Consider the following 23,295-nt stretch of genomic DNA (forward strand, 5'->3'; position numbering starts at 1 on the left):
TGCTGTGGAGAAGCAACTGGTTTTTTACAGTCCTATGTGGCTGAGCGCTAAACAATCTATGAATTGCTACTGATTACTGTATACCAACCCGTGAAAGGCTGTTGCCATTAACTTTTGCCCAGTATGTGAAGATGTCTAGAAATAATATATATTTGTATTTATTTATTTCCTGTGAAAGAGAGCAGAGTGGACCATTGCACGTTATTCCCGGTGGCTTGATGACCATCCATCTGAGAAGGACAGACTCATTTTGATACGGTAAAACACTTCCTTTTTCCAATTAAGTTTAGAAATATTGCAGTATTGCAACTTGGAAACTTTCCTCTTTCTTCCCCGCTGTTGACCGTTTGTGCATCCCGCTGTCCCTGCTTCCCATGTGTGGAAGTGCTTTGGTGTATTCTAAGCAACAACTTCTATTAGGGCTTCTTCAAGGCATTTATAGCTGCATTGGTTTCAGAGATTAACTCCAGACCAGCAAGGTACTTAGACCTTCTTTGGTGCAGAAGCAAGCCAGATTCCAAATTACACAGAATTCTCTTTTGGGAGCCGCTCTTATTTCCTACTGCAGGAGAAATTCATCTAATAAAGATGTCATCTTACTTATTTTATAGCTGTTTGGGGATTCAACTACTTGTATCCCTGTGCAGTTCTGGCTCTATGATATGTTTTGAATGATGCAGTGCCTCCTGGGCTGTAATCCTAAGAATTGCAGCAGAAACTCTACTTAAATCAGCAGGACTGCTTTCCAAGTTAAGTATGTTTGGGATCAAGTTGTTTGTTTCGCTAGAGTGTTTAGAAAACTAAAAAGGGAAGAGAAGGAGCTTGGTGAGCCAGGTATACGGAACAAAATTAAAGCACTCTTGAAATGGCTTTATATATTAATTTAAAGACTGCAACACACACACACACACACACACACATACCTCTGAATAGGTACAGATGCACATGCACGCACAATTAAACAAATGAAAGAAATCATATAGGCAGTCCTGTGATTACAAGCAGTAGTTTTTGCTGGAGCTTGTTTTACTAAGGTAGCAGCTAGAATTAAGAATAAGGGCAGTGATGACTCCTCCTGAATCATACTTGAATGCTTATTTCACAGGATGCAAACACTTAGGAAAAAGAGGAGTACAGTAGTACCTCAAGTTACAAACGCCTCAGGTTACAAACGCTTCAGGTTATAAACTCCGCTAACCTGGAAGAGTTACCTTGAGTTGAGAACTTTGCCCCAGGATGAGAACGGAAATCGTGTGCCGGCGGTGCAGCGGCAGCAAGAGGCCCCATTAGCGAGAGCACGCCTCTAGTTAAGAATAGTTTCAGGTTAAGAACAGACCTCCGGAATGAATTAAGTTCATAATTAAAGGTACCATTGTATACGTAGGAAATATTAATATTTTTATTCAAGCCTCTGGCAGAGGGTCAAAACATTTCCGAGTATCTTATCTGGGGCAGGGATTACTTTACACCTCTGAAGGATTGCTTATCTCCTCCCTCCCCACAGCTAGTTTGATTTTAGATTTTCAGGCAGCCAATGGATATCACACAGCAGTGTTTGTCTGACACGTTTTGTTACATTCCCAAGTGCCCAAGAAGCTTTGCTGTTATTCCTGCGTGCCCAAGTAGGATATGCAATTTTCGTTTCCTTGTGGTGATTGTGCCATCTAGTTAGCTGTGTCCTACTAAACAGGACCACCAGTTAGCAAACAGATGAGCTAAACAGTTACTTGGTAGAAACGGAGAGGAACAAGTAGAGTCATACCTCGGGTTGAAGTAGCTTCAGGTTAAGCATTTTAAGGTTGCGCTCCGCGGTGACCCAGAAGTAACGGAGCACGTTGCTTCCGGGTTTCTCCGCGCACGCATGTGCAAACGCTCAAAATTACGTCACACACATGCACGGAAGCGGTGAATCGTGACCCGCGCAGACGTGCGGACGCTTCAGGATGCGAATGGAGCTCCAGAACGGATCCCGTTTGCATCCAGAGGTACCACTGTAGTGGAATATTGACCATTTTTGAATGCGTGTGGTTCTCCATTTAGTTGCTGGTCAAAGAAAGGGAGCGTGGAAAGCAATGTGGAGCAAGCAGCCCCTTGAGACTATGCTAAACCTTACATACAGGTGGCATCTCACTCCAGTGAGCTCTGCCACCCCTTTGTTGGAGGGGATGTTGGGAAGAAAACTCTCTCGTGAGAATGTTCAGGGGTGAGGGAGTTTTGGCATGCCAGCTTTATGGTTATAGTGATTGTGGTTGCAGAAAAAGTAAATCTAGATTCAGGCCTCACCTTGTTTGTGTCAGAATAAGCCTTTACACCATTCCTTCTTGTAGCTGCCCACATGGTAAAAACATGCTATTGGAAATGCGAGGAGCTTGTCCTAAAGAGATGTTATGTCAGTCTGGCACCCTTGACTGCATTACACAGCAATGCAGACTAGCTAAGGGAGACATTACATTCCAACCTAAGGAAACCTAGATTGGCCGTACCCAAGATACCATTTTGGAGATATTGGTTGGTCTAACTCATGGGTCCGCAAACTTAGGCCCGCAGGCTGGATCGGAACCAATTGCCCTCTGGCTCCGGCACATGGACAGTCCTGGAATCGCCGCTTGGGTGCCTCCTCCCTCCCTCCTTCTGGCTTCTCCCCGTCCTGCGGAGGGAGCTGGGCTTTGATTGGTGCCAGCCAATCCGAAGCCTTGCCACCTGCACGCTGAGGTGTGGCTCAGACTTGCCACCCGCCTGCCAGCCTCTCTGTCCATGGCCTCGCTGTGGGCATCATGATGGGCGCTTCGCAGGGCTTCAGCTAGAGCTTGACGCGCCTGCTGGCCCCACGCCTGATGCCCAGGAAAGCTGGCCCGGAAAGGAGAGGCGCCGGTGCCGGCTCCCAACCATAGAGCGGCGGAGGAGGTAGGAAAGCAGGGGGAGGGGAGGGGCTGGGGGAAAGAGGGGGAGAGAAGCCCCCCTCTGCCGCATGCATGTCACAAGGTCTGAGGGGTGGTGAACCAGCCCCCTTCTAAAACTTTGCTGACCTCTGGTCTAACTAAACATGCTTTAATTATGACTTTTCCTAGACTGTTTGCCTATACATGAACCTACTTAGTATATTGTGCATTACAGGATTGGCAGATAGCAAAAGCAAACTAAAATATATTTAGCTCATAAAATGATTATTTTCTTGCTAGTTTGCTATTATGATTTATCTGAGTAGGCTCCAATGCTGTTTGAAATGACTTCTCTTAAGTACTATACTTTCTGACTTCAGCCAGGGGTCTCGGCTCTGCTCAGTTTGGTTTTATGCACAATAGTTTTTGTAATCATCTGGATTAAAAGAACAGGGGCTTATACTAGTGTGTTATATACAGAATAACTTGCTTAAACAGTTGCCACAACTGCCTCCTATCTCCTTTGGATTTCTTGCTTTTCTTTTCATTATCTTTTTTAGTTCCACGTCCACAAAATTGGTTGATTGCTGCTTCACTATAGCAGCAAAGATCAGAATGTTACGGAGTCATCTATGGACAATTTTGTGCTGGGAGCACAAGTGCCTCTATTTGTGCTGTGTAATACCTGAAACAGTAAAGTATGCTGTCAGCGTATGGAAGGCACAGCACTACCCACTTCAGACAACCCTTATGCAGCCCTTCCTCACAAGCCCATTGTTCTCATAACATAGCTGTAATCCTTTTCAGTTGCAAAACCTATGGTGGTCATAGGTTCAGTCCCCTCATTAGTGGCATTCTGGTGGTTAAAGACCAAAGCTGCATTTTTAAGTGAGCTGATCCAGTTCAAACTTTATGAATTTTTCTATACAGTTTTGCATGATAAAAGAAGTTTATAAATCCATGTACGGAGAAAAAATACTGTATTTAAATGTGTTTTGTAATCAAGTAAGTTTTTTAAATACAAATTTTCCTAGAGTCATTTCTTTCAGAAATCACAGCTTAATGTGGAAATGGGCTGGAATGGACTTACAAAATAACGTGCAAAATTGAAAGTGTGATCCATATAGTTTGTTGTTAGAGGCTCACATAACAAACACTTCCGATTCTAATGAGTATGTTTTTTCCTTTAAACAGAGGTGCACTGGAAGCTTATGTTCAGTCAGTAAGAAGTAGAGAAGGAAAGGAATTTGCTCCAGTCTACCCCATAATGGTACAACTGCTACAGAAGGCACTGTCTACTCTTCAGTAAAATGTTCTTTGGAAGGTATGGAAACTCCTCTGACATATTTAATTTGTACTGGTAGGGTAATACTTAGAATTAATATAAACAGCACCTGACTTTTGCAAAACCTACCAAGAACTATAAGACGTCAATACTTAAATGTCTGAAAATCAAATGCACTATGCAGTCTTCAGCTTTCTGTATATAATAAAAAAACTTTTAAATGCTGTTCTAATGTCACTTTTTAATTTAGAAACCAAAGCATTTTGTATCACAAAAAGGCTCTTTTCCCTGGAGACACTGAAACAAGATTTTCATGTAAAGAGCTTCTAAGCTGACCACAAGAAAAACCTTTTGTGTATACAATACACATTTACTTCTTGGCAACAATCCTTGAGGTTTAAAGTCGCATTTTTCATATTACATAATTCTTTATTCCATGTACATTGAAGTAACAATGTTTTTATCTTAATTAAAAATCCTATGCATTCTTGCTCTAAGTGCTCCTCCTATGTAGCAATCATATAGATGGGTAATGGCATTTAGTCACAACTCATTTGATGTACATAATACTAGACAATATATTTTACAAATTTATTTGAAATACATGAATATAGTGTGCAACATCATAGACATGTCAGGTGCTGAAATTTATTGTTGTGATTCTTAAACAGAAACACACTCTTTATTTAGTAACATTAAAAGCTATGTTGTAATGTTCACAGCAAAAGTAGCCATAAATCTAACATATTTCCTCTACTTTTAGATAGATGGAGGGGAAACAGTAAAGTGCAAATGTTGCACCTACAGTAAGTGCAAAGTTTGTCCCCACCATAAAAGATGTCTTATGGCAAAATAAAATCTTTAAAATATGCAGCATAGGAACACCCGTCCCCACCCCCCACCCCCGGCAAAAAAACCCCCAACCCTTTAAGAATAAAATGGTGACACCACAAAAGCACCATTCTTTTGGGATAATGCAAGTAATGAATTTAACCCCTGGGCCTTTATCGACAGCCCTGGCAATTCTGCAATCCTTTTTATTCTTGCTGGGAAGAGATCACACCTCAAATAATTTATAAATGTGTTATCTTCCCAAAAAGATAACAATTTTGCTACATATAGTATACATATAGTATATACATTTCCTATCCACTTTGCCACACATTCTGGTAACTTGTTGGCACTGGGCAAACGAGAAGTTCATATATTATGTCAGAAAATCCCAGCTCCCAGATTTGTAGTTAATTACATAGTTTGTGCAATACATATTAATCAGCAATAAGAATCAATGTATAAACAGGTTACATATTTAAAATTCCCCTTTTTTGCATTTTTCTTAAAAATAAACATTTATACAAAGCTCCTCTTCCTACTATTCTTTAGCACCACAGGATATCCATTTTCAAGCCTATTACACCTGATAGACATATATGTAGTTTGGAAGAAAAATAAGGCAATTTGGTTTTAAAATGCTGATAGTTTTTAGCTTTCTTAATGCTCTACTGTAATAAGCAAATTCTCATTCCTAACAACTCAATGCTGCCAGTATTTTATGGTCGCACCTTCACAACAAATCATGAATTCTTGATCATCAAGTCTTCCTCCACTATGTATTTGTAGAAGAATTCCGATCTAATGTTATTGTGAACCCTGTAAAAATGAGAACCAGAAATTAAGATGAATGCACTGGGCGTGAGACTCAATTTGCACATGGAAGTATGTTACCATGTATATTACCTGCTTCAGCACAACCACACACAAAAAACCCCCAATGGCAACCCTGTGGGAAGAACTTTCAGGTAATCTTGTGCCAATATATTTAACCCAAAAGCATTGCGTTGGATCCAGGTTCCTTTCCTACAAGAGAAATATTTGGTCTAAAAGGGAACCTAAGGATCCAACCCATAATAAATGCTTTCTACAACTGGTTTTCCTTAAAGCACCTATCTCAAAATGAGCGTTCCTTTATTCCTTTCCCCCTTTGTAAGGTGGTTTCAAAACCTGCCCAGAATGTAAAAGGCAATGCCTTTCTATGGTCCTGTGAAGAATGGCTTCACCTATTGTTTAGAAATACCGTATTTTTCGCTCTATAAGACACACCAGACCACAAGACGCACCTAGTTTTTGGAGGAGGAAAACAAGAAAAAAAATATTCTGAATCTCAGAAGCCAGAACAGCAAGAGGGATCGCTATGCAGTGAAAGCAGCAATCCCTCTTGCTGTTCTGGAGGGGGAAAGTGAGTCTTATAGAGCAAAAAATATGCTAATTTTCTCTTTGTTAGCTCTGGCTTCTATGGCTTAAGGAGGCAGTGCTGGCATCAATTTAATAAATTGATTGGGGGGAGGAGTGGGGATGCGCTGTCATAAGGCTGAGTACTTGGTCAGTGCCAAAATATTGCTCTTTCAACAGAGCAATATATGGTATATGGCATGGGAAAGCAGGACTTTTTGAATGATGATGATACAGAGATTAGTTTTCTTAGACATCTGCTATAAGCAACTCTATGAGATTCTTGCCCCTACCTTTAGATGTTAACATCTACACAGGGAAATGCAAAAAAGAGACTTTTTTACCCCCCTTTTGTGCATTATCATACAGTATCATGAAAAGGGTAACTTTGAACATGGACAAATGAATTCCCTATGAAAGGAAAAGCCTGCTGGTAAACATGGGGTTACATTTCAAATTTCACAGAGAATGTAGGGGCGGGTGCTCTGCAGTTCTGAAGTATTCTACGTGAATTCCCAAGCACCAAGACGTGCACTAAAATGTCAAAGTAGAGGAAAAACATACTGAATTTGTTCGTTTCCGTTTCCAGCAGTCGGGGTTTAAACGTTTTTGTTCTTCAGCCAAGGCCTTGGCTTCTAATGTGTACATCCGCCTTTCTTCATTTTTCATTTTTTTCCACCTGTCACCAAGTATCACACTTATGGCTCTGCAGGAGAAATATTTAGGAAATAGTCAATGCAAGAATCCAGCAGCACATGTAACTTTTTCTAGTATCCATTTCCTTTCTGAGGATAGCACAGGATAAAAATTATATACAAGAAAACACTCAAGTGTTCACAGATAATGTCCTTGTTCAAGCTAGGTGCAATTGTTTATTATCCTGTGACACTGAATTAACTGAAAGGCAGGAAGTCCTACATGATTTTGAAGATATTTGTAAGTAATTTGTCAAATTTGGAGAACTATTTTTCTGTATAAAAAAAATCCTTCCAGTAGCACCTTTAAGACCAACTAAGTTAGTTCTTGGTATGAGCTTTCGTGTGCAAGCACACTTCTTCAGATATACAAAGTGCTTATTTTTCTGTAAGCATGGATGATGGTAGAGCAAAGCATTCAGCTCATTACAGGGCCTTAATATTCAAGACTTCTACCATGATAACATATGTAATTAATACATTTGCTTGCATCTCCTTATTGCTGAATACAAATACATTTCAACTAGACATCTATTACCATAATTCACACAACAAAGTGCTTTATATTTGTCCCACTTATCCTGACAACTAATCTTAAAAAAAATGGATGACGTCAGTATGTGTCTGCAAGTTCACATTGGGCCAGTCCAAAGTTGCAGAGTTTGGAAGAGTATGTATGTACTTTGCTTTAGGCACATAAAGATGTGCCTAAACATACTGCTTGTGGCTACTTTAATAACAGTATATAAGAAACCACTGATAAAGAAATTCAACATTAATACAACCACCAGTTTGTTGTGTGTCTTGCTATAGTTTTCCTTTGCTGCTGTTCAGCAGTGCATACTCCCAGATAAGTGTCTGTAGGATTGCAGCCTAGAATACATAACATTTCTGCCATGCATGACAATAACACCACCTAGCATTTATGTCAGGCATAGGCAATCTTGGCATTCCAGATATTTTGGGACTACAACTCCCATCATCCCTGACCACTGGTCCTGTTAGCCAGGGATGATGGGAGTTGTAGTCCCAAAAACATCTGGAGGGCCGAGTTTGCCTATGCCTGATTTATATAATGCATACTTTGAGACATGCATAAAATGAAGCATCTTGAGATCTGTTCCCTTTGTTTAAGCACCACTTTCCTAACTGAAAGCATGTGTTCCTCAATTTAAAATGGGGATGGCTAACCTACGGCCCTCCAGTACTGCTGGACCACAACTCCCACCATCCTCAATTGTTGGCCATGCTGACTGGCTGATGGGAGTTAGAGTCCCAACAACAGCTGGATGACCAGAGGTTAGCCATCCATTCATTGAAGAAAAGAAAGGGAAGAAGAGGTTTAGCAACCACCTCTTTAAACACGCCCCATAATCATGGAAGTATGTAGTTAGCCAGGAATAGACACTAATAAGCCAAGCAATCACGCAGTTTATGCTACGTGTCATAATTTTGTTCCCGCCTGCTTCCCATTCCATCCATCAAAAATGTCAGTAGTACTGTAATAGTGAATTATGTCAATGGCAGCAAGCCATTACTCTCTGCTTTTTTTAGAGGAAACTTCTTTGTTTGTTAAACCACAGTTTCCAATGAGATGCAAACCGGGAAACTGTGTTTTAAGCTCGTCTACAAACCCACTGCTTGACCCTTGGTTGTACAAAGAACATTACATCAAACCACATCAATATGCAAGTTTCCATTTTGGAATCATTTTCAAAAGCAATTTAGGAGGACCCCAATGAAAATAATATTTTCGTTTATCAGGTCAGCAACCCACATCTGAACTCTCTGCACTTAAAATGTAAATCACAATCAGAAGCGTACATATTCTTACCTGTTATCTTTCCCTGGATACATCTGAGTATATTCTACTCTGTACTTTTTGGCAAAAAGCATGAAGGCATTCATTGGTCTTTTGCATTTGTTGGGAGAAGTGGCATTCACAGTACTTGCAGTCCCTGAGCTGTGGCTTTTGCTGGCTTTACTATACAAAGAATTGGGTGAAATCTGTGATGACTGAGCAGGTCCACAGTTTGTACTGCATTCTGATCTTTCAAAGTCTTGGCTTCCTGATCCGCCACAAGATAAAGAAGCACGGCGTTGGCGGGCCATACTGCTTAGCACATAAACTGCAGAGGAATCCATCGGTGTAAAATCATAACTGAAATGGAGAAATCCGTTTAAAAAATAGGTTGCAGGTTTTATTTTTCAAGTCTAGATTTACTCTCAGTGGTGTGAGGTGAGAATATTCTCCAGAGAATAATCTCGAGAATGAGAATATTCTCCACAAACTGTAAATTCTAATGTAAGAACCAGTTTTACAACCCGTATTTTAAAAATCTAGTAAATAACTTAAAACTCCTAGAAGAAAACACAGCTTCTAGCAAACTCAGTCAATTTTACACAACCATCAATTTCATTCTATGATCAGATGATCAGTGTGGAACTGAAAGCTCTGTTACCAGTGGAGATGAAGATGGTGACTTATCCTCTTAAGATGTTTGAGGAGTCAATATAAATTTATAAACGTTTGACACTTGTTACTTAAAGCCTATTTTTAAAATAAATTTATTTCTTGTGACAATTTATCAGTTATAATTTAAATATGTTGTATATTGCCTTACTTGTCTAAGCAGATAGCAATTTGCATTTCTGATGTTATGTCACTTGTCATTACTGATTGTGTTTTATTTTCTGGAAATAATAGCATTTATTTTAAACTTTATATTGATGTATCTGTGTTGCACTGAAAATACTGTACCATGTAGATATACTTATTAAATAACATACTCATGTAGCGGACCTGAGTTTTTTTATAGTCCCTTTACTTTAAAATCTACATTTCATACATACACAACATAATTAGAATTCAAAGTTGATGTTAAATATACAGTTAGTGGCAGGCTTAGTAATTAACATGAGTCATTCACGCTGAATTTTCAATTTCATGTTTGGTGCAAAAAAAATGAATAAAAGTATCTGTACAGTTTTTGGTTGCCATCTGAACAGGTTTACCCATGAATAAACATGTATATTAATGAATTATAACATTTTCAATACATTAAAAATTATATCATTTTCAATGCATTAAAATGAATATTCTCCTATTTTAAATGAAAATTCTCTAATATTCACCTTAATCGAGAATATTCTCCAAAAAATTATTCTCAAGAATTTAACATCACAACTCTCAAATAACACCTAACAATGCTCCCATTTGCTGGATCTTGTTCCCCATCTCATTTAGTATATAAATTAGAGGCAAATTCATCTCTTATTCATGCCACACATTCTAACTGAAGGCTTGAAACTGGTCGTTTTCTACCCCCTAGTGGAAGAAAACTGATAATTCTATAGATTTTTTATTGATACTACAGGTAAAGCTGATATACAGTCAACCATGAATAAAGAAAACAAATTGCTAAAATATAGTTCATGTGTCCAACATTTCCAAAAATAACATCCAATATTGCATTTAAACTGCATTCTAAAAGTTTTTTTTTAAAAAAACCAAAACCCTGCACAATCAGTTTTATTTGAGATTGCCATCATCTGCTACTTGTTCAAGGTACTGTAAGAAAAATAAATTTTATAAAGTCTGAGAAACTTCATTGACTGCTTTGTGTGTGTGTTTAAAATTTAAACTGGAATAGAAGGAACCAACAAATTGTTAGTAACACCTAAGAAAAGCAAGGAGAAATGGTTAACTTGATACACTGTTTATCTATTAGTTATATTTATGTGTCTTTCTTCCACCAATCAGTGCTCAAGGTAGCAAAAAACAATTGAAATAAAATAAAATCCTGTCCATTCTTAAGAGTTACCTTTTGAATGTATCAAACACACCCGAATCATCGAAATTAATGGCATCAGGGTGTCCTGGAGGTAGACATGTATCTCCAATGTGCATTTCACAACATGGAATTCCATGCTGAACCACAGTCAGGCTCGGATAAAAAGATGACCAGCCTGAATGGAAAAAACCTTGAATTAGATAAATAGTCCAGCAACTCAGATTCTCTTTATTTAGAGTCCTAATAGCACGAAACACAATTCTATATACATCTGCTCAGAAATAAGTCCGGCTGTGTTAAATGTGGCTTCCTCCTTAGCAAATGTATTTAGAATCCAAATGTCAAGAATACGAAGGCGCTTTAAGCAATCAGACAAAGATCTGCCAGGCTCTCATTAAGAGTGGAGAAGTGAGTTGGAGGAATGCTCTTGCACACATTCATCTATTTTGCAGTCTCTCTTCCCTTCCACAGTTTCCCTCCCATTGTGAACACTGGGGTAACAATTACTGAGAGAGATTTAGATCAATTAATGACCGGGTCTCTCCAGAGTTGTTCCCCAACCCTCCCTGACACACCTTTGAACCAGTTTCAACATGCCCAATTCTGGGCTGGGCTAGGGCATCAAGAGGTTTCTGCACCAGGGTGGGGGCAAAATCTGACATGAAATTTCTTTCTCTAGTGTGGCATCGAATCTCTTGTCTCTAATGTCAGAGAGGGAGACCCAATATATCCTATGATCCCTGGGCATTGCACCCTTGGTGTTTCCCTAGGTGTTTTACAATTAGAAATAAAATACATAAAGGAACCTGCCCAAAGTGTCATGGAGTCACCACATATGTAGAGAAAGGGGAGAAAGAGGCTTTAGAATCTCAGTATTTTCTTCAGAACAGGAAAAAAATTGTTCATGTCATTTTTTAAATTGCTTATTTTAAACATATCCTACCACCAAAGGAATGGATAATCTAACAGGACTTCACCACTTTCAGCAAGGAAAATATTGCACAATTAAGAGCTTACGGCTTTCCCTCTGCTCCATATCAATATCCAAAAAGTCATGGGTATGATGTTATCTAAAGTTAGTCATGCTTAACTCCTACTGAAATCAGTGAGGCAACTGAATAATGTCTGCAAGAAAATGCAAACAGCACTGTTTTCCAGGGAACTTGAGCACAATTAAGTTTAGTAGGATCAGGGGTTATTTGGTAAAGAAAGCTCTTCCCAGAAGTTGAATGGTTTCGGTTGTTCAAATTCTATACAAGGGCAACAGTTGATTTTCAGTATCATGGAAGACATCAAACTTTTCCAGTACCCTAGGACCGGCTGTGCCTGCACATAAAGGAGTTCAGATGGCACAAACCAAACGAACGTTACAGCGTAACATCATGGCAATCAAAATATTCACCATTGGGATGCTACATGAGTTTCATTGCAAGAGATAGCAAACGCTTTAATTTACACATAGGTATCTACCATGCTGGAACCTGCCAGAAGAGTTCCAGACCTCCTTCTCCAGCAGGTATTTGCATTTAACATAAGCCTGCTGTTCTATATTTATTTATATCCTGCCTTTTTTCCTGACAGGGACTCAAGGCAGCTAACATAAAAATAAAGAAGTGCTAGAAACTTAGAAAAAGCAGTAATTAAAAAACAATCAAACATTTACATATGGATATCTTTAAAAATCTGGTAAAACCATACAAATAATTATAATGAAAACAGTATGACACTGGCCCTTTCATTAAAAATTGAGAGTTCCCAAAAGCCTGCTGGAACAAGGTTTTATTTTCCTCAGAAAAAAAGTCTAGTATTAGAGGTGTTCGCTAAATGTACTAACGCTGGGAGGTTGAAAGAATTGAGGAGGATGTACATGGAAGTTTTAGACATTTTCTGCACAGAGACAGAAGAGACTGCAGAGATGAAGAAGAAAGTTTTTGACATGGTAATAGACTGGTTTTTTTAAGACTATGACAGTTTATGGCAATAAGATGATGACTGGATTACCAGAATATACTGTACAGTGATGTTCTACATGCATTACAATAGTTATAATAATTTCTTACCTTTGTTTTTAACATAGAAAGGATGATCTAGTCTACACTCTACAGTAAGCAAGCCATCTGTCACTGTGCCAGGATCAAACGTCAATTTTAGAACTGACTCGCCAAATGAAACACTTTCTTCATGGGATATCAACTTCAAACCATCAGAACCATATCCCTGTAGAACAGGCGAGCTTTGGTTATTCAAGGAACACGTGAGTCTACGGACATTGAAACTACTCTCATCCTAAAAGAACTAAGAGTGTGTAATTTATTTGGCAAAAACAGTCACTTTCTCCTTCTCACAATATTTCTGGCTCAGCCACTAACATTTATTTCACTTTAGTCACTAGATTTGTTTACTACATATATGATCAGCCACAATGGGCAAGACGTGTCAGGCAGGATTTCTTTAATATGTAATCAGCCTAGTTTGCAGCAGCACTTCAAAAGAGGAAATGTTCCCTTTGACACTATCACCAAATAATTTAGCATCAGCTTTTATTGAGCAAGCTGCCATTGCTCCTGGATATGCAGCCAAGTAGCCAACCATACCTTTCTACTCCTTCCTCACAGGCTATCCTATTAAGATGGCTGCATGTAAATGCTTTCCTTTGCTGTCTGTCTCTCTTTAAAGCATGCAACGTTTAGAAATTAACTCAGGCAAGCAGCTGATAAATTGCTGTGGTCATTACAAAAGAATATGAAAAGAAAAACTTACTTTGTAAGTACTCACTGAATCATCCATTTCCTTTTTACAGGCTGTGGACCTAGCAAAATCTTCAGCATCCTCCCATTCCTTGTTGCGTCCTTTATGAAAGCATAAACGTGTTCCTAAAGTTTTATTAAAAAGAAAATTAGTGTCATTAAAATGGCAAACCCAATTATTAAATCCTGCCATGTAATATATGGCATTTTACCTTTAAGGAAACAATGCCAAACAGTTGGAGGCCAGGAGTGGCACCATCCTAGATCATCGTCGTCTGACAGGGATGACATACAGAAAATTCCAGACTCTGATTCACTATTTGTCTGTTGAGAAAACAAAGCCACATAAAGGTATTTAATTAAATATTTCTAGGTGGACAATATGATTATTTTTCAGTTTCTTGCAAAACCAAGCTGCATGGGGTTTCTAATATTTCACTTAATCACTGCTATGTCTTTTCCCAAGTATTCTTAAATTTTACATCTTTTATATGACTCTTTGTAGCAACTACATTATGGAACAAATCTTTCACAAACCAAAGACCCAGTTCCATATTTAAGCATTCCTATGCTACTCTCCTCATTTCTGCCTGTCTGTCTGTCTCTCTGTCTCTCTCCCTCTCACACACAAAGCTCACCCCACCTTAGTGTGTCCCCCTGATGCTAGACAAAAATGACACGTGCAACATGATTAAGGCAAACAGAAAACTGCCAAGACAGCTGTTCTCAAAAGTAAGCGATGCTAAAAATGTATGTTTTAAATTGGCCTAAGAATCAGAATACAATGTTCTGTATTGACAGTAGTAGAAATGAGTAAGACAACATTCCATGTGTTTTGATGTTTTGATTCACAGCTTCTCTCATGTTTTAATCTACTTGCCAAGCATAAAATAGTGAACATCATAAAGCTTGGTCTTTTGTAGTTCATTCTGTACCTCCCCTGGATTGTGAGCTCTTCAAGCTATGTACGCTACCACAAAGATTGCTCCCAACACTAAACAAGTAAAAAATCTAAATGAGCAGCTGGCAAAGTAAAGCTATTTCAATTTCTAAAAAGTTTAAATCTGGTCTTTAGCTAGTTCAATAAACAAAGCTTACCCTTTCATGTCTGACAGGTGTTTCATCAATGTGATGCTTAGGAAAACCAGAGTCACTCTGAGAGGATTCTGGTGGAGGACGTGCATAGGAATGTAAACTTTTGCTTGTAGCTATTAGATGAACAGGAGATGATCTAGGAAATAATTGTTAAATATATATATATAAGCAGATATTGCTCAAGGAAGGAAAGAAGGAAAAGCATCACAGGTACACCAAGAGTAATTTATTGACAATTCTGAGATAGTAATGTCTTAGTTGCTTCTTTGAACAGACCAAAATCAGTGGTTCCTGAAAAAATAAAAATCTTTAAATGTGTTTGGCCAATAAATTATACTCTGTAACTTCGAGGTCTTTTCTCCCTTTGCGTATTTGGCAATAGAACATAATGCTGCTAACATTTCTATGATGTGCTTGGTTTCATCAACAAATACTGTGCTCAATTTTTTTACTATTTTTTACTATTATCACACCGCAGCAGTCTGCCCCAGTGTTACCAAAACACATAGATGAAAAAGAGGTTAACACAGCAAGTAATCCAACCAATGCTCATTGCTACAAAGAAAGGAGGGCTGGGGAATAAATTTAGTAAGTTCCTTGAAGACCTCCTTATTCCAGGCTATAGCTGGGGGACACAAGGGAGAATCAGCCCTTTAGCTACAATGTTCTACATGGCAGGGCAGCCTAGAAGCTCCAACCTCCTGCCACCCTTTCAGCTACAGAACAGTGACTGAGGGGCCCAAAGCAACAGCGAGCAACATTTTGGTTTATTTAGATCGTAAGCAAGTAGACTGGATGGCACACAAATAGAAGGAGCAAAAATAAATTTAAACAATAAACTGCTAAAGCAAGTAAACGTGATAATTGTCAACAGCCTACTTTAAAAACAGGGACTCTGCAATTACCATTAATTTTTTTGTTTCATGTTATTACATGTTTAAAACAGTTGCTATGCCTTTAGACAACCATCCATGCAAGGAGGTTCCAGCTGTAAAAGGGTAGTATCCCAGAGTTTAATGCAAAATAAAACTCTTTAAACGATATGAAAAATGCTGCAAGCTACAAAATCGATAGAAATGTAAGAAATGTGAATCTACACCACACCTGTTATAAAAAGAGCACTGCATTAGAGGACTCTGTGGACTAGTAGCTATGTTTGCCAATTCTGTCAACCAGTTCACTCCATTCTCACAAGTATAAGCATTTTCTGAACTGCTGCTTGAGGTATCCTGGTTCCATGAAGGCCTTGAATATTCCTGATGCGATACATCAGCACTCAGCTGGAAAAGTGCAGGTGGGGTAGAATCAGTGTGAACAGCCTGCAGTTCAGGAAGATCATCTGCAAAGAAGAGCACATGGTCTGATTGATTTCTACGGATTAGACCAGCACAACCGAAGGTCTACAGGTCAATTAAGGTTGATCTCCCTGACTATTATGATTCGGGGGGGGGGGGGGCAAACGACAAATTTCCTATTGTCCATGGGCATTTCCTACCTTCAAGGCCCATCACTGCACCATCACACCAAAATGGGAACATGAAACGTCCTGAGCTGGTTGGAGGGAGCCCACACTTCTAACTACACCAGTATTGTCTCAGTTTCTGGAAAGGCTTTTGCTGACGCGGCTTAGGATTTTGACACTCCTTATCCCGTAGTTTGACCTAACTGCGGGAGGCAGTGGAGGACAGAAGTGCCTGGCGTGCTCTGGTCATGGGGTCACGAAGAGTTGGACGCGACTAAACGACTAAACAACAACAATCCCGTAGGCCAGGGATTATCAAATTATGCCAACAGCATTGGAAATGGAGGGTCATATATTTATGTTCTGAACTGTCCCATCTGAGTTTAGGTTTAAACACAGGAGTCTCCAGAGCAAGCAACTTGGTATGTTTCTGGAGGATCCCTTCACAAAATATCAATATCAAGCAATGAAGAACCCAACATTTGTGCACCACCTCATATATAGATGACTGGAGCAGATATTGACAGGGGTGGAGCTTCATGTGCAAGTTCCTCAAATAGGACAGATATTATATTATTTAGAATATTTGGAATTGGCAATGCCCAGAGTCTTTGCAACCAACCTTATCTTGGTATTTTCATCTAGTGAAAGGTATATTGTTGCCCTTTGGGAACAGTCTTCTAAAAAATGAGGAAATCATATGGCATCCGCAAAGAAGCAGAAGACATCCACCAATTGTGGCCAACTTCCAGCACATTCATGTTGCTATTATTACAGCATTCTCTGCAATTTCAAGCTGACAATGCTCCTTCCCTCCACGGCAAACTGAAGGGAGTTTCCAAACGCATTTGTTTTTTGGCATAGAATTAAGTTATTCAAGGGAATGCAATAATAAGAATTCAGCAAGTTTGCCTAATTCCCTTGCATAGACCCAATATGCACTCTAGATCTTGGCCAAAGTATCTGGGCTAAATGAGTCCCACTCTCAACTCTACATACCCAATGAATGGTACCCAATGATGGTACCCAATGGATGGTACCCAATGAATGCTATATGAATCTCATTGTGTAACACAAATGCATACTCAGTTTATTTTAAGAAAGCCAGAGTATTTACCAAGTTCCATGTGCTCATCACAAGATGCATATCCAGGAGAAGATGGGAGGTTCTCATGACACTTCAGTAATTCCAATGATTCGTTCATCCTTGAAGTTCTCTTGTCCACCACTAATAGGAGTTTCTGCACTGCATTAGGCATCTGGTTAGTCTTAACTTCCCAAACCATGGTAGGATGCTTCAAATTATCTGACTTAAGCAGAATGAGAAAATTACACGCATTAAGTCACTTAGCTACAGTTACAACTGCATGAAGATGGATTACCAAGATCTATCACCCCCAACTCTCTATAAAAAAATTTTGCCAATTAAAATGTCTCCAAGACTCATAGCTAAATCTTGCCTGACCTTATTGTTATACATAGTCTACACAATTCATCAAATGTAACATCTCAGCATGATTCTTTATACAACCATGCTAACAATATGTTGCATTCATCGGTTGAAATGATGGAATGGTATATTTTATAGTAACAGCTATTCTAACTGAATTCAATTTCTCCGAATTTGAGGCAGAAAAAGGAATATTTTGCTTCTTTCACAGGTTGAAGAATCTTCATCAGTGTGTTAAAAACATCAGTGCTGGCTCGGTGCTGATAACACCAAGGTTGCTGGTTTGATCCCCATAAGGGACAGCTGCATATTCCTGCATTGCAGGGGGTTGAACTAGATGACCCTCAGGGTCCCTTCAAACTCTGTAATTCTACTACTACAACCATCCTAACCATAGGGAATTGACCTACAATGGCTTCTAAACAGAGAACAAGGCTGGGATACACAGACATATGAGCAACCTAATTGGAACTCTGAACTCCCAACTTTGTGATGGGCTACTGCAAAGAGAACAAAGTGGTGAGGATGTCAGAAACTACCCAACAGCCAGTCTTGCAACTGACATTTACCCTAAAATGCTTGACAAGTGGGACTGAGCAAACAGTACTTTTGTCACCCTCATTGATGCCAAAGATGGAAATGATGGAAGTTATTATTTGACATTCGGAAAACCAAGTACACCTTCCACTTGTAATAAAAAATAAGAAGTTTGCAACACATTAGAAATACATAATGTTGCTACGCAAAGCATCAGCTATGGTGTTGGCCTGTGGCCACAGCTGCCATAACCACTGCTGCCTTTATGGATGCTAGCTTGATCACTGAAAAAGACCAGAGTTTCAGCTGTGGTGTGTTAGGCTGCAAAAGAAGGCTGTAGTGGATGCTGCTTGGCCAACCATCCAGCATGCAGGATAGTATGTATTCAGCAAAATGATAATCCAGACACTTTTGTGCTCAGATGTTGACTTGAGGGGCAGAGATTATTACACACTGGGAGATCTTCCTGTATGTCCGAGGAAGACACCTTCCATAAACCCCAGTGCTTCATCCCTGTTGGGAGTGGGCAAGACTGGTCTGGCGAGGTGTATGAACCTCCTTTGGCATGTAAACTTACTACAGCAGAAGTAAAAAAGTTTACTGACAAGCCAATGCAAGTTCCACAGTGGCCCTGTCATTCTCAGTCTTATAGAGAGGTGTGAGAAACAAGTCACAGAGGCAGCAGGCAGGGTATATACACATGAGAAAAGTGAGGGCTATATTAGAGGCCAAGAAGCAAGTCAATGGCTGATATCCAAGAATGAATAAAAGCAAGACTTGATGAAACCTGTTGTTTAAATTTCTTATTAACTGATGTCATTACTTTCTAATGTTGTTTTATGATTTCAAGGTAATGTATACTTAGTAGGATGTTTTATGCAGATAAAACTAAAATTTTATAGCAGTATTTAACACTCTCAGAAGGTAAAATTAAAATTATTTGGTTTTCCAATTTATGTGTTTTTTAATCAAACGTAGCTTTACCAAGCTAAATGTTGTCCAATAACAAACATAATGGCAGATTTGAATTCCTCACACCCAAAAAAAATTTTTTTAAGACTGCTCACTGAAGAAATTTGCAAAAATTAAGTTTCACTCCCTAAAATGACACACCCTTCTAAAGCAATAACTTGTTACTCTGAGTAATAACAAAAGCCAGCCATAAGGTCTTTGCATATGTAAGATAACAATGGATAATTTACAAATTAAAACCAAGGCAGAACAGCAACAATCAAACATCATACATAAACACTTTCCTTTATGCATCTTGAAATACAGAATCCGTCTGTAAACAGCAAGATTCAGCCATAATTTATACAAAAAACCTCTGGAAGACAAAATTTGCGAACTTCAAGCTACTGAATAAAGACACAACTTAAACTCATATCCCAACATCACTCCTAACAACAAAGTCACCTGGTGAGTGCCAACCACAGTGTAGCCAAAATGGGGCTTCTAAGAAATAAGAGGGAACATGTGCAGGGGAATTCCAGAACTAGTTAAAAAGAAAGATAGGAAAAAACCCTAAAGGGGGGGGGGGGCTTAGACACAGACCAATGAGACGAGTGAGCATACTAATCCTGTGTTTTTTCAGGGAGGAGGAATCAAAAACTGAGGGAGAAGGGAAATGGAATGGTGTGTCCTAGAAGAGGACATGGCTGGCTAGAACCTGAGCAGGAGCACTCCATACTGCAACATTTTGTTTCAGGTCTCACTAGCATATTGTTTTGCCGTTCAGAGAAAGAAAGCCAACTACTGTAGTAAGCCAAAGAGCCAAATTGAGTCCCTGCAGGAATTGCATCTTGTCCCCCTCCACTTCGTGATTCAAAATTTGCCCACAGAAATTATCCACAAGGAAAAGATTTTTTTAAGTAAAAATAGAGCTATTCCACTCATTCTTACAGAATTCCATAGTGCAGTCATTTGCTGCCTAAAATGAGGATTGTGGGGTCGCTTAATGTCAGCTGACTGATAAGTGGGCAACCCCACCCATCTATCAAAATGGTCCGTGGAAGGGGCTCAAGAGCCACGTACCCAAGCTCTCCACTAGTCAGTAATCAGAGTAGGCTGCTCGAAAAGCAATATACAGGTGTGCACAGATCTACAGAGGAAACTGAACTCATCCACTAGAGAAAAACAATGCCAGCTTTCACACATAGGAATCAATTTTGAGACAAAAAATGCAAATAAGGCATACAAGTAGGATTCCCCCCCCCATGCTGTTTTCATCCTTAATAACTTGTAAGTCATTATATAAACACCCAGATGGCTTTTCCACCATTGTCCTAAGAATCTTTTAAAAAAGAATTAACTATTGATTGAATATTGTTTCTTTAATTTGAAGAAAATGATATTCACATACCAGTACACAATATGAAAATGGGCAAGATTACAGTGTAGAAAGATGCTGCTGACCACACACTATAAGAAAGCCTTCCCAAAGAAGATTTGCATGGCTACTTCCCTGATGGCATTCTGCCAACAAATAAAAACTTTTAATATTTTAAAACCTTTAACCTGCAGATGAGTTCACAACCTCAGTAGTGCAGTTAGCTAGCAGATGAGATTACCATCTGATGCAATATTACTTGCTGTTGCAGTTCTTATCATAAACTTGTATTTTACATTTCTATTCACCTTAAGATATCCACTGTATTTTTAAAACTGTTGCATTTCATTTCAGGTAGGTTTTGGCAGTGTTCAATTCATTCAGCATTATAAACAAACAACAGATGCACTCTTAAGATTGCTTCACATGTTCCTATTGGACACTTGCGTGAATGATGCATGCTTAAAATCGTAACAGGCAAGGAAACCAAGTGCATTTGAAAACTAGTATCCCACTGTCAAAGATACCTTTACATGTATCAGTGAGCAGCCACGGGACAGCGCTTCCTGTAACACGCACACATCTTTATTTTAAAGAAAAAGCCACCACCACAAAGCTTTCTCCTGTCTCACTTTATTCACCAGCAACCATCAAAGCAGCACAAGGCAAGTCACAGAAAGATTCTTCTCAGTTGGTGGATTCAGTGTTCCCTCCCCGCCCCCCAAAAAGGTCAATGGTGGGGGGGCAGTGCAGAAACAATGGTATCTTCACAGCTAGAGACAACAGTAGCCACCAGTGACCCTCTGGTCCTCCCTACAGCCATGCTTGCCCTAGAGCACCCCCTCTGGTTCCTATTTGGCTTGCCATCTTCACGCAGCTCAAAGTTAAAGAAGGGTCAGGAACATTACCAAGGGTCTAGAAACCAAGCCTTATGAGGAACAGTTGAGGGGGTTGGGTATGTCTAGTCTGGTGATAAGGACTTGGGAGAGGAGATATGACAGCAACCTTCAAATATCTAAGGGGCTGTCACATGGAAGATGGAGCAACCTTAATTTCTCTTGCTCCAGAGGGTAGGACCCAAAACAATGGCTTCAAGTTACAGGAAAGGAAATCCTGACTAAACATCAGAAGGAACTTTCTGACAGTGGAACCGTCTCCCTCGTGAGGTTTTGGACTCTCCTTCCTTGAATAGTGTTATTATTATTATTATTAAATTTGAATACCACCTTCATCCACAGATCTCAGGATGCTTCACGACACAAACACACAATGTTTTTTTTAATTTAAAAAACAGGTTCTAAAGTAGAGGATGGATGGCCCTCTGTCACGGAGAGGCTTTAGTCGAGATTCCTGCATTTGCAGGAGGCTGGGCAAGATGACCCTGGGGGTCCCTTCCAACCCCACAGTCTGTTCTACGACTCAACGAAACATGCAGAGTTTGCACAAGGGAGAAGAGAAGCTGGATACAGCTGTGCGGTTACTTAATTGACACTACTTCCCACTGTTATACAAGCCGAGAAAGTGGAAGGGGGCGGCCAGCCCTGATCCAGCTAACTCCTCCTGCTGCGTTTCTGTCACTGTCAGCCCCGCCCCTCCCCCCACCCGCGCGCAGCGTCTCGGGATCTGCGCAAAACAAGAACAGGAGGCGGGGGGGGGGGGACTCTCGCGCGCCGCCCGTTCGCCAAGTATCTGTCACGCGCCTCGCGAGAGGGGAGAGAGGCAGTTGGGAGTCACGCGCGAGAGCACGAGCCGCGGGCCGCCGATTGGTCGCTTCAACAGAGCGCCGAAAACCGGGCGGAGCCTCGCGAGCGGCCCAAGCGCCTCTCCCTCCGCCCCTCTCTGGTCACGTGGACCATTGCCTGGAAGAAGGAGCGCTCCCCCCCCCCCCACCTCGCCCGCTTGCTCCTTGTTTATAAACTTTTTCCTCGCAGGACACGGCGCATGCGCCCAAAGGCCCCATTCATTCAGAAGTGCGTAACAACAGGACGAGGCTTCGGGTGGGGGCGGGGAAAGGGGCCCGCGCCCCACAGCTGAGGGGGGAAACGCTCTCGGGCGTCGAGATAAGGGCCCGTTCCCCTCAGCTGGCCAAATCAACAAGCGGGTCTCTTCACGCAGGGCGAGGCGGAGGGGTCAAAAAAGGAGAAGCAGAAGTGCGGGGGGGGCCTCTCCTCGGGTCTAACGCCCCCCTCGCCTGTGGCAGTTTGCCCGTTGCCGTATTGGCGGGGGTCTCCCCCCCCCGGGGAGTCGCGCCCTCTTCTTCCTCCCCTCCTTTTCTCCTCAGCCGTTTTTCGGCACCTCACAAAGTGACCAACAAAAAGCTTCCCCTCTGCCCGCCACACCTCGACGACCCCCAGGCGAGGAAGAAAAGCCTTCAAAACAACTCGTTCCCTGACTGTCCGTCCTCGTCCCTTCCTGACCGCCCCTCACGCTCGCTCCAAAACTTCTCGCTACTTACCAAACCCGTCGCCATTACAGGACTCCCTTCAGCTTTCTCTTTCCCCGCCCTCTCTCTTTCTCTCTCTCTCGGGAAAGCCCCGCCCGCCTTTTTATGGACTTTGGGCTCCCAATGGCTCCGGCGGACGCCCATCAAATGCTTCTTTCTGCTCATTGGATCTTGCGAATGCCTGTCAGGTTTCCTCCGTGGAAAACAGACTTGTTTTGATGTCCTTCCGCGCCTTCGGTTGGACGGGAGGCCCTGCCAGTCATCCCGAACGCAGAGTCGTAAATAAGTGTTGGTCAGCCTCCCGAACCGCAGAGGACAGTGGGATTTGTTGTTTCTCTTCGCCTTATAAG

The 23,295-nt window shown here is 40.6% G+C and overlaps 2 protein-coding genes across 6 annotated transcripts in view; one reads left to right on the forward strand and one right to left on the reverse strand.

Moving 5' to 3' along the window:
* The window catches only part of COG5 (component of oligomeric golgi complex 5), a 161,447-nt gene extending 148,349 nt beyond the window's left edge, over positions 1-13,098 (forward strand). Inside the window, exons 21-23 of one of the 4 annotated variants that reach the window (XM_081023568.1) lie at positions 179-258; positions 4,074-4,203; positions 12,960-13,098. In XM_081023568.1, the coding sequence (XP_080879694.1) occupies positions 179-258; positions 4,074-4,188 (195 nt within the window). In that variant the 3' untranslated portion in view covers positions 4,189-4,203; positions 12,960-13,098. Of the gene's footprint in view, positions 1-178; positions 259-4,073; positions 4,390-4,414; positions 5,508-8,671; positions 8,917-12,959 lie in introns of those variants that run through there. The other 3 variants (XM_081023569.1, XM_081023570.1, XM_081023567.1) reach the window with 3 other exon arrangements.
* Positions 4,391-23,084, reverse strand: HBP1 (HMG-box transcription factor 1). 2 transcript variants are annotated; one of them, XM_081023695.1, is made up of 11 exons: positions 22,958-23,084; positions 17,304-17,496; positions 15,829-16,063; positions 14,728-14,860; positions 13,842-13,953; positions 13,643-13,755; positions 12,943-13,099; positions 10,913-11,057; positions 8,923-9,249; positions 6,958-7,099; positions 4,391-5,814 (listed from the first exon to the last, which is right to left on the reverse strand). In XM_081023695.1, the coding sequence occupies exons 1-11, from the start codon at positions 22,970-22,972 to the stop codon at positions 5,803-5,805; spliced, it is 1,584 nt and encodes a 527-aa protein (XP_080879821.1). In that variant the 5' UTR covers positions 22,973-23,084; the 3' UTR covers positions 4,391-5,802. The 2 variants fall into 2 exon arrangements, with proteins under 2 accessions (XP_080879821.1, XP_080879822.1); XM_081023696.1 differs by having other exon boundaries at positions 17,304-17,492; positions 22,958-23,068.
* Positions 23,085-23,295: the final 211 nt, after the last annotated feature.

This window comes from Podarcis pityusensis (assembly GCF_964106645.2).
Source record: "Podarcis pityusensis genome assembly, chromosome: 10".
Lineage (NCBI taxonomy): Eukaryota > Metazoa > Chordata > Lepidosauria > Squamata > Lacertidae > Podarcis > Podarcis pityusensis.